Source organism: Ruditapes philippinarum, unplaced genomic scaffold (genome assembly GCF_026571515.1).
Source record: "Ruditapes philippinarum isolate M1 unplaced genomic scaffold, ASM2657151v2 ctg14715_1_1_1_1, whole genome shotgun sequence".
Taxonomy (NCBI): domain Eukaryota; kingdom Metazoa; phylum Mollusca; class Bivalvia; order Venerida; family Veneridae; genus Ruditapes; species Ruditapes philippinarum.
Genome location: NW_026854373.1, coordinates 1 through 15,354, shown reverse-complemented (window position 1 = coordinate 15,354; position 15,354 = coordinate 1). Strand labels below are relative to the sequence as shown.

The 15,354-nt window shown below is 33.0% G+C and overlaps 1 protein-coding gene across 1 annotated transcript; it reads left to right on the top strand.

The window, feature by feature from the left end:
• The first annotated feature begins 1,928 nt into the window (after window positions 1-1,928).
• LOC132739996 (TBC1 domain family member 19-like) lies at window positions 1,929-12,910 on the top strand. The gene is made up of 4 exons (XM_060727847.1): window positions 1,929-2,261; window positions 3,602-3,674; window positions 4,334-4,458; window positions 12,797-12,910. The coding sequence occupies exons 1-4, from the start codon at window positions 2,166-2,168 to the stop codon at window positions 12,908-12,910; spliced, it is 408 nt and encodes a 135-aa protein (XP_060583830.1). The 5' UTR covers window positions 1,929-2,165.
• The last annotated feature ends 2,444 nt before the right edge of the window (window positions 12,911-15,354 follow it).

Here is a 15,354-nt window from a genome sequence, read left to right as displayed (position 1 = left end):
ACGTGTATTATAAAATGTGTTAATCCAATAATGCATCAGAACCTATCACATGATATTCAAAAAAAGAGTGGTATTTAAAGCTCTTGCATGCATTTGCTAAAGGCTGAAAAATTCTGGAAATTTGTAGAAACATCAATTTAAATAGTGCAAATGAAAATGCATGAGAAAAGTCCATTTTATTTGTATATATTTTTCAGAGATCGGCTAGAATTAAAAACCCTGTCTTGCATGTTCTTAAGTCTCTGTACAATATTATTTTCTCAATTTTAAAATCATTGCAAGTTAGCTGTATAACCCATCGAATAGACATGTCGTCTGTAGCGGCTCATTTAATAAGACCTTAAAAGATTATGCTTTTTTCATTGCTCAGACAAGCAGGCCCGTGATATGTAATATAAAATCCACCAGTCATTAATATTGCGATTAATTTGACAGCATGTTTAATATAAAAAAGCAACTGAATTTGAGCGCCAATTTTCTGAAGGACACAAATCTTATTCTTTGACGTGACCCCTCGCTCTTTTTGAAATGAACTGTTTAGATTATTAATTTTCAAATTCTCACAAACGTCAGCCAGAAAATGTCTACTACGCGTGTGTTTAAGTTTGAAAACCTAGGTTTGCATCCTAAAAGGGGCAAAGGGGAGTTGGTATGCAGGTCTTCCCGAGAGAACACGAAATCTGCATTTTAATTAAAATTAAATGGCGACTTCGCGTGCATTTCAAAACTAAAATCGGCTGGAGTAATAAATATGCAAACAGCCCTTCGTTCCTATATTATATGTTATTTTGGTTTTGGAGTGATATATGTGGATATATTACCTGTTAAGATTTTATATCACCCGAGCCGTTAGGCGAGGGTGATATTTTATCTTGGCAGGTAATATATCCACATATATCACTCCAAAACCAAAATAATAATTTTATTACCCTTCACCTGCCGAGTTTAGACGATTTTTTAAAAAATCATTGCTGTTTCAAATGAAACGTCGAAATAAGATTCCCTTTAGGATACCTCTCCGTCACAACATGACGTCACATAAATACATGACGTTTTTTCCCGTACCTTACGAAAGTAAACAAGAGAAAAGGAGTAGACTATTGAACGCACTTTTTTGTAATTAATATCAAGCTTTCACAAGGTCATATTTGTTTTCGATACTGATAGATATATGTATCATTACTCTACTTTGGTAAATATTGATCATTTGTCAGTTAAAATGTGCTTTTAAATTGGATTTTACACTGCGTAAAATCGAACCGTACGCGCATCACCTCAGCGCATGTTGTTTACAACGTTGGGTACCAAACGGGGAAATTTAGTGTGTATATTACCCGTCTGGCTCGGTTATATCAATTTCTTTCGGGTGATCAATATCCAATCAAAAAGGCGGAAAAAATCTGGAAGGGTAATAAACATAATTATAGATCTATGTAACGGACATATTAATCCTAAAAAAGGAGGCAGGTATGAAAGTTCCAGTAGCCCAGGGTGTCTTGTGAGGAAATAAAAGGTGCTTCAGACCCTTTGTATGTCCCGCATGACATTTTACATAAAAATACAAATACACTTATTATTACAGAATAAGTATTTACAATCAGAATTGTTAGTAAACCATTTTAAACCATGACAACTCACAGTTTTAATTACTGTAAATAATGCTATAAACAAACTAAGAACATTGCAGCAAAGAGAACATGTATCAATAAATAATGTCAAGAAACAACGCTATTTTATTTAATTATTTTGATATAACCTTTTTTAACATGAACCGTTTAAATATCAATGCTATATTTCATATTATACAGAATAATAATAAAATTCTCGTATGTTTATTTTTATTCGAAGCAAAGTGGCCGCTCAAATTTAGCGGTGCGAGAATATAGGGAATATTGATATCTTTACGATTATATGTTTACATGCGCACCGGCTGTTGAGATGTAAACAAATGAAATGTGAACTGTTTTTATTCGATGAATTTTAACATTTTTGCTTTTTCTGTTGCATAATTAAATTAAATGAATAATCTGATATGCTAATTGAACTTTAATTGAACTGTTTAATATTTAAACCTAGCTGTAAAGATGATGATCGCGTGATGATCTTAACTGTTGCTAAGACTGCAAAAACTTGAAAAAGACTGAAGTCGTGAAGAAACTGAAAGAATGATGGACTCGCATTTTTCCCCTACTTATTTGCAGAATCTACTACAAACACTGAAGTCATCTAAAATATACACCGATCTACAAAATGCAGCTCAGGTAATACGATCTGAGGGATCTTTCCGATTATCATTTGACAAAAAACTGATCATGTTCTTTGATCTGTTCAGTTTCAATAATTTGTTTGTTGGAAGTGTCTAGCCGTACGGGCCCTTTATATTGGTAGGCAAAAGTTCTAGCCTTACTGTATGTGAGTCACGTACGACTGGCCAAATGCACTGTTGAGGCTAGCTGTACAACTCGCGTATGACTAGTCTTATTATTTCAACTGCAAGACTGACAGACTTTACAAACTGATGAGTGATATTACGTACAGCTAGCCACTTCCTTTGATATTACGTACAGCTAGCCACTTCCTTGTTTGTGCTCCAATTTTGAATTTATGCCTTATTCTCATGAGTGGGTGAGCGTCCAGCAGAAAAGACATGGTTGATTCAGATGCTCTGTTCTTTGAACGGTTGTTTTAAGAAGAAATTGAAAGTTTTTGAACTTTTACAAATTTAATTTATTTCACAAATGCACAAATATCATTGCACATATCCTTGATATTTGTTGCGCATGTGCAATATTTCAAAAAAAGATTCACAAATCAAACAGAAAGAAACATATATCAAACCCCACTTTAGGGACCTATGAGCCTGTGCTTTATCAGTTAATGTCACCCACTTCCTAGATGTAATAAATTAACCAGGGAATTAAAAAAATAATCTCACAGTCACAACTACAGAGCTTTGAACACATGATCGACATCATGAAATGATGAAAAAGACAAACTAATCTTTCTTTTTTAAATGCTTATCTCAATGAGATTGTTTTGCTGTTTGTAAATATGAGTCAAGAGTTTTTTTTAGCATAATACTTTACAATGTGCAACATGACTTTCAAACAGGAAACCTTGAAATGCAGGCTTGATTAGAGCTTGATTACCATGTAATTTTTCATCAGATCAATTAACAAAATATTTTCATTTTTGTAATTATTTTGAAATTAAGTTTATTCAGAATTTCCCCCTCATATAACTGATACTGGAAAATGGCACAATGCCCAATAGAAAATAAAAAGCAAATTTTCGAAGTTCTGTCTTTAGTTTTAAATTCCCTCCATTACCAAGATTGGTAAATTAAATAGTTAAACAAAAGTGATAAGTGATATGTGATAAAAACCAAGTATAACCACATGATGTGACATGAGAGATATTCCTACCCGGATAATAGCTTGAATTATCAGTGTTTTTATTCTATACACTTTCTCCATTGATGTCTTCAGACCTCGACTTGGACAAGTACAGTATGACAGGTCTTTGAAATTGATTTTGGTATCCTTTGAGAATAAAGATGCAAATCCTATTTGCACAATCAATTTTTTTTCATTTTATTCAGAGTGAAATCTCCAAAACGTCTGTTCGAGTATCAGAATTGAAGAAAGGTGTTCAGTCGGGCCTAGCAGCATCAGGTGAGATATTATGTGATGTTAATAAAGTGATGTCATTTCTATGCTTTTTTCTTTTTTAAGTAAAAGGTTGGATTTTTTTTTTTAGAAAGAAGTGAAAAATATATCAACTTTTTGAATTTACATGTATATAGCCAAAATCAATAAGCATATATCATATGTTTTAGCCATATGATTTCGGTTTAATTATGAGTCATGTACTTTCTTTACATTAAAAGAAACCTATCATCTAATTTATAATCTATTTGGCTCACAAGGTTAGGGATTTAAGTTTCTTATTTCATCTAGGGCCATTTGCAGATGGTAATCTCAAAAATTATTTACTAGTAGTCATTGAAAGTTTGCCCTTCTTTTTTTGTCTAATATTAAAAAGCCTTAATTTAAACTTTCTGTCAACTTTTTATACCATATATGTGGTGAAGTTAAAATCTTTGACCTCATTTGATACAAAATGTAATATTTAGTTGAATTTGTTCTGCTTCAGAATCAGATAAAAAATTCATTATTCAAAACATCAATTAAATTTAATGCAAACATAGTACAGAAAACGTTATTAGTACGCTGATAATACAGAGTCCCATGATAATATGATATTTAAATGTATTAAATATGTCATGATAAGATATTATGCATATATTTACAATGATTAGATTATACTGTAGGCTGGGAGAGGAAGTTACGTAACAGGATATACCAATACTTACAGACACACCCACTATCTTCCCACCCACTTTCAACACCAGCAGAACATATCAAGGAGCCTTTTGTATACCTGAGGAAGGCACAGGTAAAGCATTTTATTAACAGACGGTAAACTTTTTATCAGATGTCATCTAAATTGTCATATAATGATTCAGTATCTATCAGGCGCCTAATATTCCCATATAACTCCGTCCCAAACTTTTACATACAGCTTACATTTAAATTAAGTTATAAAAGCTATACAAGAGAGATCAGCAATCATACTTGGACATCAACTTAGAACTGATCATTCATGTAAAATTTTGATGAAACTGCACCAGTAGTTTTTGACGATTAGTCCATACATTAGTTTTGACAGACAACAGAGAAATGATCCCTATACATTACTCTGTAGCAGGCATCACATCAAGTGGCAAAACTTAAAAAAAATTGCACATAATCTTTAACTGCATAATTATAATATACATGAAAGTAAATTGTTAAAGAATACTTTAAAGCATTTAAACATTTTTATAACAGAAAAAGAAAGGTAAATCGCAAATGTCTGCTACAGCTAAATAAGGGAGCATTGTTCTGTTGGGGTATGAGGAAATGACATTTTTTTTAAAAAATTTGCATTCAGTGATAATGAGAAAATTTGTAAGTTTCACACATTTCCGTCATTTCCCTCATTGTTTAGACAATTTGCCTTTATATGACAATTCATTCAAAACATTCTCAAAGTAATGCCATGTAATTCCTACTAAAATTTTACTCAGAAAAAAGGGTAAGCACTACAAGAAATATTATTCTTTGTGCCAATGAGTGACTTTATTAATGATTTTCATCTTAAGGTAGACCATGGGTAATGGGCACCATAAAGAACTGTAAAATTGACAACATAGGACAGTTATATGTCTTCAAGGTCACCTGTATGCAAAATTTAAATAAAATTTACTGTGTGGTTTATGAGTTATGGATAACATTTTCTGAAACTAAGACCTTTCCATTTGATGGGCTTATTTCAGAAATGAGGAAACTGTAAAAATCTGTAATATCATCATTATAAAAAATGTTTTTCTATTGCTCATTGTTAAGAAACAAATAATAACATTCAAGTAACACATTACACAACCAAAATGTTTGTATCTAAACAAAATGTTCTTAAAATGTATAAAAATGTAACCTACCCCACCACTTTTAACACTAATTTTACCATTTCCCTATCTAAAATGCCTTATTCAAAATATCACTAAAATTTATCGAAATAAGGGTCTGTTTTCAAACTTGCCTAAATTTTTTCAAAGGTATATTAGTTGTTTCATGCGAAATATAAAAATACTTTTACCGTGTAGTTTTTATTTTATCGAACTTTGAAAATATCTGGTATCATATTTGTTATAAATTTTGGCATTATTTAACAAAAAAAATACCTAAAATAATTATATAATTAAAATCAAACTTTTTTTTCTTCATAAGGGATCAGAGAGATACATAAAAAATGTTAAAAAAAGAAAAAAAGAAAGAAAAAAAAAGTTGCCCCTTCTGGGGTTTGAACCCACGCCCCTCAATTTCAATGTAGTTTACAAGCGATTCTAGCCTATTTGAATACTCTTCAAAGTGGAGGTAATACATTACCCATGGTCTACCTTAAATGAAAATTGGAGTAAAAAACCTTGATGTCCTAAGCCATTAATAAAGGTAAAAAAAATGTGCCAATTTTCTTGAAGAGATTGTTCTGGTTTAGTGATAAATTTTCTATTTTCCAAGTATTTGAAAGCAGAATTAAAATCAAAGCAAAAACTTTAAAATAAATTGGTGGAAAAAGGGAGAATTTTCTAAAACTTCATCTAATTTTAGAAAGGCTTTTATTCTGGTGTTGTTAGCATTAATTTTGTGAGATTTTAAGGTTTCTTTCTTAAAATTCAATAAACATCTGTCTGATCCAGATTTCAATGTTATTAAAGAAGCTTGCAGGATTTCATGTAAAAATTGGTAGTTCAGCTTTACTTTTGAATCAATGGAATTTAGTATTAAGAATCTTAGATAGGAATTAAATTATAATTTAGCAACTTAATGGTCACTGAAGAATGAGAAAGAATCAGAGAGAGAAAGAATCTGAGAAAGAATCTGAGAAAGAATGAGAAAGAATGAGAGTGAGAATGAAAAAGAATCTGAGAAAGAATCTGAGAAAGAATGAGAAATAATGAGAGTGAGAGAGAAAGAATCTGAGAAAGAATGAGACTGAGAATGAGAAAAAATGAGAAAAAATGAGAGTGAGAATGAGAAAGAATGAGAGTGAGAATGAGAAAGAATCTGAGAAAGAATGAGAGTGATAATGAGAAAGATTCTGAGAAAGAATAAGAAAGAATCTGAGAAAGAATCTGAGACAGGAATGAAAAAGAATCAGAGTGAGAATGAGAAAGAATCAGAGAAAGAATGAAAAAGAATCTGAGAAAGGAATGAGAAAAAATCAAAAGAATCAGAGAAAGATGCTTGAATTTTCAGTACCTAGAAGAAAAGTTTTACTTTTCATAGAAGTCATTGGATGTCACATTTAGCTCAACTACTAGTGCTCAAACAATGTGGGCTGGGTGCCTAAATAATTATACTCGCCCGAGGATTTTTTTCGAGATGCACATTGGCATAATTTCTTGTATAGGTTTTGGTGGCAAGTTTTATCTCAAGAACTACTATAAGATTAACTTGAAGCTTAAATTTGCATGATATACATTGCTTGTGTCCCTCCCTGAATCTCTTGAAGTAATCACCAGGTCCCTGTAAAATCCTCATGTATTATATTAATTATTCTTCTTCAGATTGCTTGAATATTAAAATCTGAAACTCTTAAAGCTTTTCAAGGAATAGAAATGCTATTAAAAAACAACATTTAAAATCGGTTCACTGCAAACAAATGCTTTTCTTTAGCTTTTGACGTTTTGTCTTCTTCTGAAAAAATGACATTATAAAATATCAACAAATGACTCAATGTCCGTTTTACTATTTACGCTTAATTGAATGTGATGTTAACATAGAAATAAAAACTTTGTCAAATTAAAAAAGGAATCTTTCAATAAAAACATTGCTATATGAAAACAGAAATATACAAAACAATATACATAGAATATGGATCTACACAGTCATGTGATACAAAAATTCTCATAAATAATAACACATGTGATAAAAAATCTTGATACATGTACTAGAAGAAACATACTACATGTATAATTATGTGTACCAGCCCAATAATATGTTTGAAAGATGACAAAGTTATATGTTTTGTTTTTAATTTATCTTATTATACATGATAATGCTTCTACTATGTTTGGCTCAAACTACCAATATTTCAAACAAATTTGCTTGGGTCCTCAAAATTAGTACGCATGTGAACGGGAGAGTCACTGTATGTTCGGAGACATAATTTCAGGTCACTGACTAAAGCAGATAACTCCAGCTAGGAATTTTTGCCAAATTAATTTTGAAAGTTTTGCAATGGCTTTTCTTTATTATCACTGATAATAAGGTTTCTCTTTATTACACTGTGAGTCTTTCCCATTTCAATAAACTTTCTTTTCATTCTAAAAAACCTGTTTTTCTACTATATGTCTGACCCTGAGATGATACCATATTTTTACACAATTTCAACATCTGGAATACGTTAGAAATTTGTAATAAACTGAAAAATAATTAGCTTGACATTTAACAGCATGTGTAATTAAATTTGCACTTTTGGAATCTTGTTCAATTAATACTTTTGAAGCAGTAAAACAAATGGAATAAAATGTGTGTGGCTTTTTCCAGATGAATTTATATCTCTTAATGAAAAGCAAGGAAAAGTAGCAAGATTAAGTTTTAAAAAAAAGAAGAGAAAAAAGACATGCTAATAGTAATGTAATTGATGATTAGTATAACTTTTTTCTTGCATATTTGCCAAAGCGATTTATCTGTAAATCATAGAGATTACTTTCATTTGTAGGTTGCAGACTACTAAAACTGTCAGCTTAATTTGTTTGAATCAGGAGAAATTAAGTATTAAATTAATTGACATATACCTTGAATAAATAGGCATTCTGGTGATTTTTTGCTAAATTAAATCGGAAATCTTTTGAAGCCTGTATTTAACCCAGGAGACACCTGGTACTAACAAGTGTTTTAATGATGTAAAATGAAGGTGCATGAGATTATTTCAGATTACTGGAGCTTAAATTGATTGTAACTGATGTATTTTTTTATTATGTTTTTTACTGTCTTTCTTAGTGTTTTCCCTGCTTGTGTTAAGTTTGATTTAAAACAGGCTCAGTATTTGATTTTAAACAGGCTCATTACAGACGTTTTAAAGGCATTTTAAATCACATAGATCTGAGATAATAATGCTAGCAATATAATACTTAAGTTTAAATGCACTGAGTGCGAGTTTTATCTTTTTAATAGGGTTAATTATTTCTATTACTCGTCTGGTAATTGATTTAATTCTTCCATTTTTTGTGGAGGTATGGGTATGTTTTTTTAAAGTCAAACAAATAAACAAACAAACAAACAAACAAACAACAAAGTTAGTGATTAGGGTATGCTAACAAATTAATAGAAATCCTTTGCCTCAATGCTTCTGCTAGCAACAGAATTCTACCCATTGGACCAGTGCAGAACAAAATCATCCAGAACAACTGTCTCATTTGTCTGCACTTTTTTCTATTTAGTCAGTACATATTTTGAAAATCTTCCCTAAAATAATAAATGGTGGTTGTCCAGATTAAGAGATGGACAAGTCCATTTAACATTTATAAGCATGGTAAGGGTTAATAGGAGAGTGGTTAATGCAGCAGTCTTTGAATTAATTGCCCCACTCCAACATGGGTTCAAATTCTGCCAAATTATACCTGCCACTTCAATGCCACCTTTTTCAATGGTGGACGATTTTCCACCAAGAATGCCACCAAAACACCACTCAAATCATGAAAATGGTGAAAAATTTGAGCAGAACTGATGGAAGAGAATTTCCCAGTAAATTCCACCTTTTTTACACTTAATGCCACCAATAAATGGAAAGTTGGTGGAGTATTTAGACAAACTTTCACCATTATGCCACTTTAGGGTGGCAAACTCTTTTTCCACTAGATGCCACTTTTTTCCACTTATCCCCACCATCAGGGTCGAAAGTTGGTGGAGTATTTAGACAAATTTCCACCATTATGCCACCTAAATGCCATCAAAGGATTGTGGCATTAAAGGTGGTAATTGTGCCACTACATTGAAAATAAAGGGGAATTTGATCATTTTCCAGGTAATGCCACCTTTTTTACACTTAATGCCACCCTTGTCAGTGGAAATAGCTGGCATGTAGTGGCCAATCTAGGGACAGAAGTAACTTTGAATTCTTTCCTCAATGAAGAAGCTTCCAGTTTAACCAAGCTGCCTTACTAAAAGTTGATGGTTCTACTCAGGTACCCACTTATGCCAGTTGTTATTCATGAAAGGGCATCTGAGGTCTTCATAACCCAGTGAAGCTGTTCTCCATTAGACATGGGGATTAATCATAATCATTCATGGTTATTAATAATTATGTCTCCCCCACCTCGGGGGGAGACATATTGTTTTTGCCCTGTCCGTCAGTCCGTCCGTTCGTCAGTCCGTCCATTCTTCGTTTCCGGACGATAACTAGAGTTCCTTTTGACCTACAGCTCTCAAACTTCATAGGATGAATGGTCTTATTGAGCAGATGATCCCTATTGTTTTTGGGGTCAGTAGTTCAAAGGTCAAGGTCACAGTGACCGTTGGTCAATTTTCGTTTCCGGATGATAACTAGAGTTCCTTTTGACCTACAGCCCTCAAACTTCATAGGATGATTGGTCTTATAGAGCTGATGATCCCTACTGTTTTTGGGGTCAGTAGGTCAAAGGTCAAGGTCACACTGACCGTTGGTCAATTTCTCGTTTCCGGATGATAACTAGAGTTCCTTTAGACCTACAGACCTCAAACTTCATAGGATGATTGGTCTTATTGAGCAGATGATCCCTATTCTTTTTGGGTCAGTAGTTCAAAGGTCAAGGTCACAGTGACCGTTGGTCAATTTCTCGTTTCCGGATGATAACTAGAGTTCCTTTTGACCTACAGCCCTCAAACTTCATAGGATGATTGGTCTTATAGAGCAGATGATCCCTATTGTTTTTGGGGTCAGTAGGTCAAAGGTCAAGGTCACAGTGACCGTTGGTCAATTTCTCATTTCCGGATGATAACTAGAGTTCCTTTTGACCTACAACCCTCAAAACTGGGGGAGACATATTGTTTTTGCCCTGTCCGTCCGTCAGTCCGTCCGTCCGTCAGTCCGTCCGTCCATTCTTCGTTTCCGGACGATAACTAGAGTTCCTTTTGACCTACAGCTCTCAAACTTCATAGGATGAATGGTCTTATTGAGCAGATGATCCCTATTGTTTTTGGGGTCAGTAGTTCAAAGGTCAAGGTCACAGTGACCGTTGGTCAATTTCTCGTTTCCGGATGATAACTAGAGTTCCTTTTGACCTACAGCCCTCAAACTTCATAGGATGATTGGTCTTATAGAGCTGATGATCCCTATTGTTTTTGGGTCAGTAGGTCAAAGGTCAAGGTCACACTGACCGTTGGTCAATTTCTCGTTTCCGGATGATAACTAGAGTTCCTTTAGACCTACAGACCTCAAACTTCATAGGATGATTGGTCTTATTGAGCAGATGATCCCTATTCTTTTTGGGGTCAGTAGTTCAAAGGTCAAGGTCACAGTGACCGTTGGTCAATTTCTTCGTTTCCGGATGATAACTAGAGTTCCTTTTGACCTACAGCCCTCAAACTTCATAGGATGATTGGTCTTATAGAGCAGATGATCCCTATTGTCCGTCCGTCAGTCCGTCCGTCCGTCAGTCCGTCAGTCCGTCCGTCCATTCTTCGTTTCCGGACGATAACTTGAGTTCCTTTTGACCTACAGCTCTCAAACTTCATAGGATGAATGGTCTTATTGAGCAGATGATCCCTATTGTTTTTGGGGTCAGTAGTTCAAAGGTCAAGGTCACAGTGACCGTTGGTCAATTTCTCGTTTCCGGATGATAACTAGAGTTCCTTTTGACCTACAGCCCTCAAACTTCATAGGATGATTGGTCTTATAGAGCTGATTTCATCAAAATCCTTCAAAGGGTTGAAGAGTTATGGAGCAGACACAATTTCCTTTAATTTCGTTTGTGAAACTATATATGATATGACATTCAAGTGTCAAGTAGACCTTGACCTTGGAACCAGCCATACGAAACATGTACTCTAACAACGTTCTCTGGATGTGGTGAATTTTTGTTCAAGTATCTACCAGAGAGGCTTCATTGTGAAAACGAGTGAGTCATCCCAACACACTACAGTTATCATGATTTTACATACATTGTAATTTGAGTTGTCTTTCAATAGTGTAAAAAAATCTGACAATATGAACGTTTGTTTCAAGTATCATCAAAATCCTTTAAAGGTTTGAAATATTATGGAGCAGACACAATTTCATTTAATTTCATTTGTGAAACTATATATGATATGACCATCAAGTGCAATTTCGTTTGACGGCCCGCCTGCCATACGCTGATTGAATAACCAGGATTTTCAAAAATTGAATACCTGGTTAAAAACAAAACAGTTTAGAAGCATCTTCTCATACAACCTTAACAATAGAAAACCATCCATAGACAGCCTTCATTGAAGTGACTACCGGGTATTTACATTATCTTATCTCCATTTCCATTCCTGTTTCCATTCACAGTTATTCTCAGCAGTGGGGGAGACATGCGCTTTTTTACAAAAGCATCCTCTAGTTTCATATGGGGTAATCATTATCATTAATCATCATGTTTTTTATCAATTAACACATGGTTATCATTACTGTTAATTATCATGATTATTAATTGATAGAATAATAAATAGATATGGAAGAAAAAAACATTATCATTAGTCATCATGATTCATAAATTAAAAATGTGGATCATCATTTTCAATAATGGTTCTTTATCAGTAATTATGAGGTCATTTAATCATCATGACTATTAATATGTTAGCATTTGTGATCATCATTATCATTAATCATCATGAATATTGATGAATTACTATGAAAAAACAACATTATCATTAATCATCATGAATATTAATGAATTACTATAAAAATATTATCATTAATCATCATGAATATTAATAAATTACTATGAAAAAAAAAGACATTATCATAAATCATCATGAATATTAATAAATTACTATGAAGGAAAACATTATCATCATGAATATCAATGAATTACTATTAAAAGGAAAAATATTTATCATTAATCATCATGAATGTAAATTTTATCAATTTTCAGTTCTAATAATGATTAATTAAATATTCATTATATGGTTATTAGAAACTTATGATCTAATCGTCATGATTATATACAAGTTTGATATAATTTCAGCAAGCATGGGAGAAGAGGATACTGAAGAGCTTAAACAGCATGTGTACAGAGTTGAATATTCCTCTAGCCAGAAAAGTATTGTGCTCTATTTATTTGCCATTTACATTTTTCTAAACTTTGTGAAAACTAATTATTCCTTTTTAATAATGAATATGAGTAATTATTTTTAACCCTTACTCTTTGCATAGTTTCATGTTAGCCTTAAGCAAATACAATGTACATTGTATTATCTTATTATATGCCCGAAAGAATTTCCATATTATGTTATACCCCCTGGCGTCTGTCTGTCCATCTGTCTGTCCGTCTGTCCGTTAGCAATTTAGTTTCCGGAGCATAACTTAAGTTCCATTTGGCCCACAATATTCAAACTTCATAGGATGATTGTCCATATTGGGTAGAAGACCCCTATTGATTTTGGGGTCACAAGGTCAAGGTCACTATTACCTTAAAACTGAAAACAGTTTCCGGAGCATAACTTAAGTTTAATTTGGCCCAAAGTGTTCAAACTTCATAGGATAATTTGTCCATATTGTGGAAGAAGACCCCTAATTGATTTTTGGGGGTCACAAGGATCAAAGGTCAAAGGTCACTATCCCTTCAACTGAAAAACAGTTCTGGAGCATAACTTAAAGTTCCATTTGGCCCCACAGGAAACGTTCAAACATCATAGTATGTTGTCCATTTGGCAGAAAGACCCCTATTTGATTTTGGGTGGGTTGGTCACAGGTCAAAAGGTAAAGGTCATATCACCTTAAAACTGAAAACAGTTTCCGGAGATAACTTAAGTTTCATTTGGCCCAAAGTGTTCAAACTTATGGATGATTGCCCATATTGGGTAGAAGACCCCTATTGATTTTGGGGGTCACAAGGTCAAAGTCACTTCATCTTATAACTGAAAATAGTTTCGGAGCATTTACTAGTTCCATTTGGCCAACAGTGTTCAAACTTGCATAGTATATTGTCCATATTGGTAAAGACCCTATTGATTTTGGGGTCACAATCTCAAAGGGTGAAGGTCACTTCACCTGAAAATGAAAACAGTTTCCGGGCATTAACTTAAGTTTAATTTGGCCCAAAGCGTGTTCAAACTCTCATAGGAGATTGTCCATATTGGGGGTAGAAGACCCTTATTGATTTTGGGGGTCCAAAAGGTCAAGTTTATTACTTTAAAACTGAAAAACAGTTTCCAACCCTAACTTAAAATTCCATTTGGCCCACACTTTCAAAACTTCATGGGATGATTGTCTATATTGGGAGAACACCCCATTGATTTTAGGGTCACAGGGTCAAAGTTCAAGGACACTATTACCTTGTAAAACTGAAAAACATTTCCGGAGCATAATTAAGTTCCCATTTGGCCCTAAATATTACACTTAAAAGAGGATTGCTATTTAAGGAGGGTAATACTTTATGTAATTCCTGTCTTACAAATGCTTCATACTTAAATAAAAAAACAAAACACTTTGGGGTTATAGCTCCGCCTACGGGGCTCTTTTTATAAAAAGTTAATAGGGGAAATAGCTTTTATCATTAGATTTTCATGTTTAAAAATTTTTGTCAAAATTTAAATTGTCATTTTTTTAAAATTTTTTGATACATTTAATTATTTTTCTGCCCAAAAATTTCGTTCTGTAAATTTTTCTTGTAAACAGCTAAAACCCTTTTCTCACTAATGAAAAAATTTAAAATATAATTTTAACCAGAAGTAGGTTGGATTTTTTTTAATTAGTATCAAATTCTATTTTTAAAATTTATGACTGCGTTTCTCCAAAAAATTTTATTTTATAAGGTGCTGACTAAGAAAAAATGTAAATAGGGGAAAACCAATTTTATTGTTTTTTAAAACCGAGGTTTATTCCTTTCTTAAATTTGCAAAGTCTCTGAAGGCTAAAAAGCAGAACTCTTTGTCTCATATTGACACACTTGTTTTGTGTGTTAACTTGCATAACCAATTCGTTAAAGGCACATTACGCCTAAGAAACAAATTATTTTTACCACTTTGATAGGGTAAACTTCAGTTTAGTTTACTTCATTTAAGTAATTGTTTTAAAGCATATTAGATGTTTGTTACCTGATGGAAGTAACCTTTAGAGCTTGTCTGAATTGTACATAAAGTACAAATGATAACCGCCCATGGTCGAGGAGATAGGCGTTACGTCTAATCCAGTTACCTCTCTGGCATGGGTTTATCCCCGGGAAGATGCTTGTTATTTAGCAAAGAAGGTAGTCTAGTATGTTAATCCCAGGAAACGATGGTTAGGAAACTACCCGCCTATATGACGAAATACTGTTTGCTAAAAGGGCGTAAAATAAACAAACAAACAAACGTATACCACATAGTATTTGACTTTGTTTATAACAAAAATACTAAGTCACTATAACTTTTACAAATTACAAAAAAAGGCAACAGAAGATCAAGATGAGTGAAGGTAATGGTTAATGAGCTAACTTTGGAAGTTTGTTAAAAGTAATGTTACACCGAAAATTAAAAGCTTTTGAAAATTAAACATTTAAACATATTTCTTTGAATGGGCCTTAAAGAAACTCTTAATATATTT

Excerpts from the sequence above, each read along its gene's own strand:
- LOC132739996 (XM_060727847.1), top strand. The coding sequence starts at position 2,166 with ATGATGGACTCGCATTTTTCCCCTACTTATTTGCAGAATCTACTACAA. Across the intron at positions 2,262-3,601 it reads ATCTACAAAATGCAGCTCAG|AGTGAAATCTCCAAAACGTC; the intron begins GTAATACGATCT and ends CATTTTATTCAG. Across the intron at positions 4,459-12,796 it reads TATACCTGAGGAAGGCACAG|CAAGCATGGGAGAAGAGGAT; the intron begins GTAAAGCATTTT and ends ATATAATTTCAG.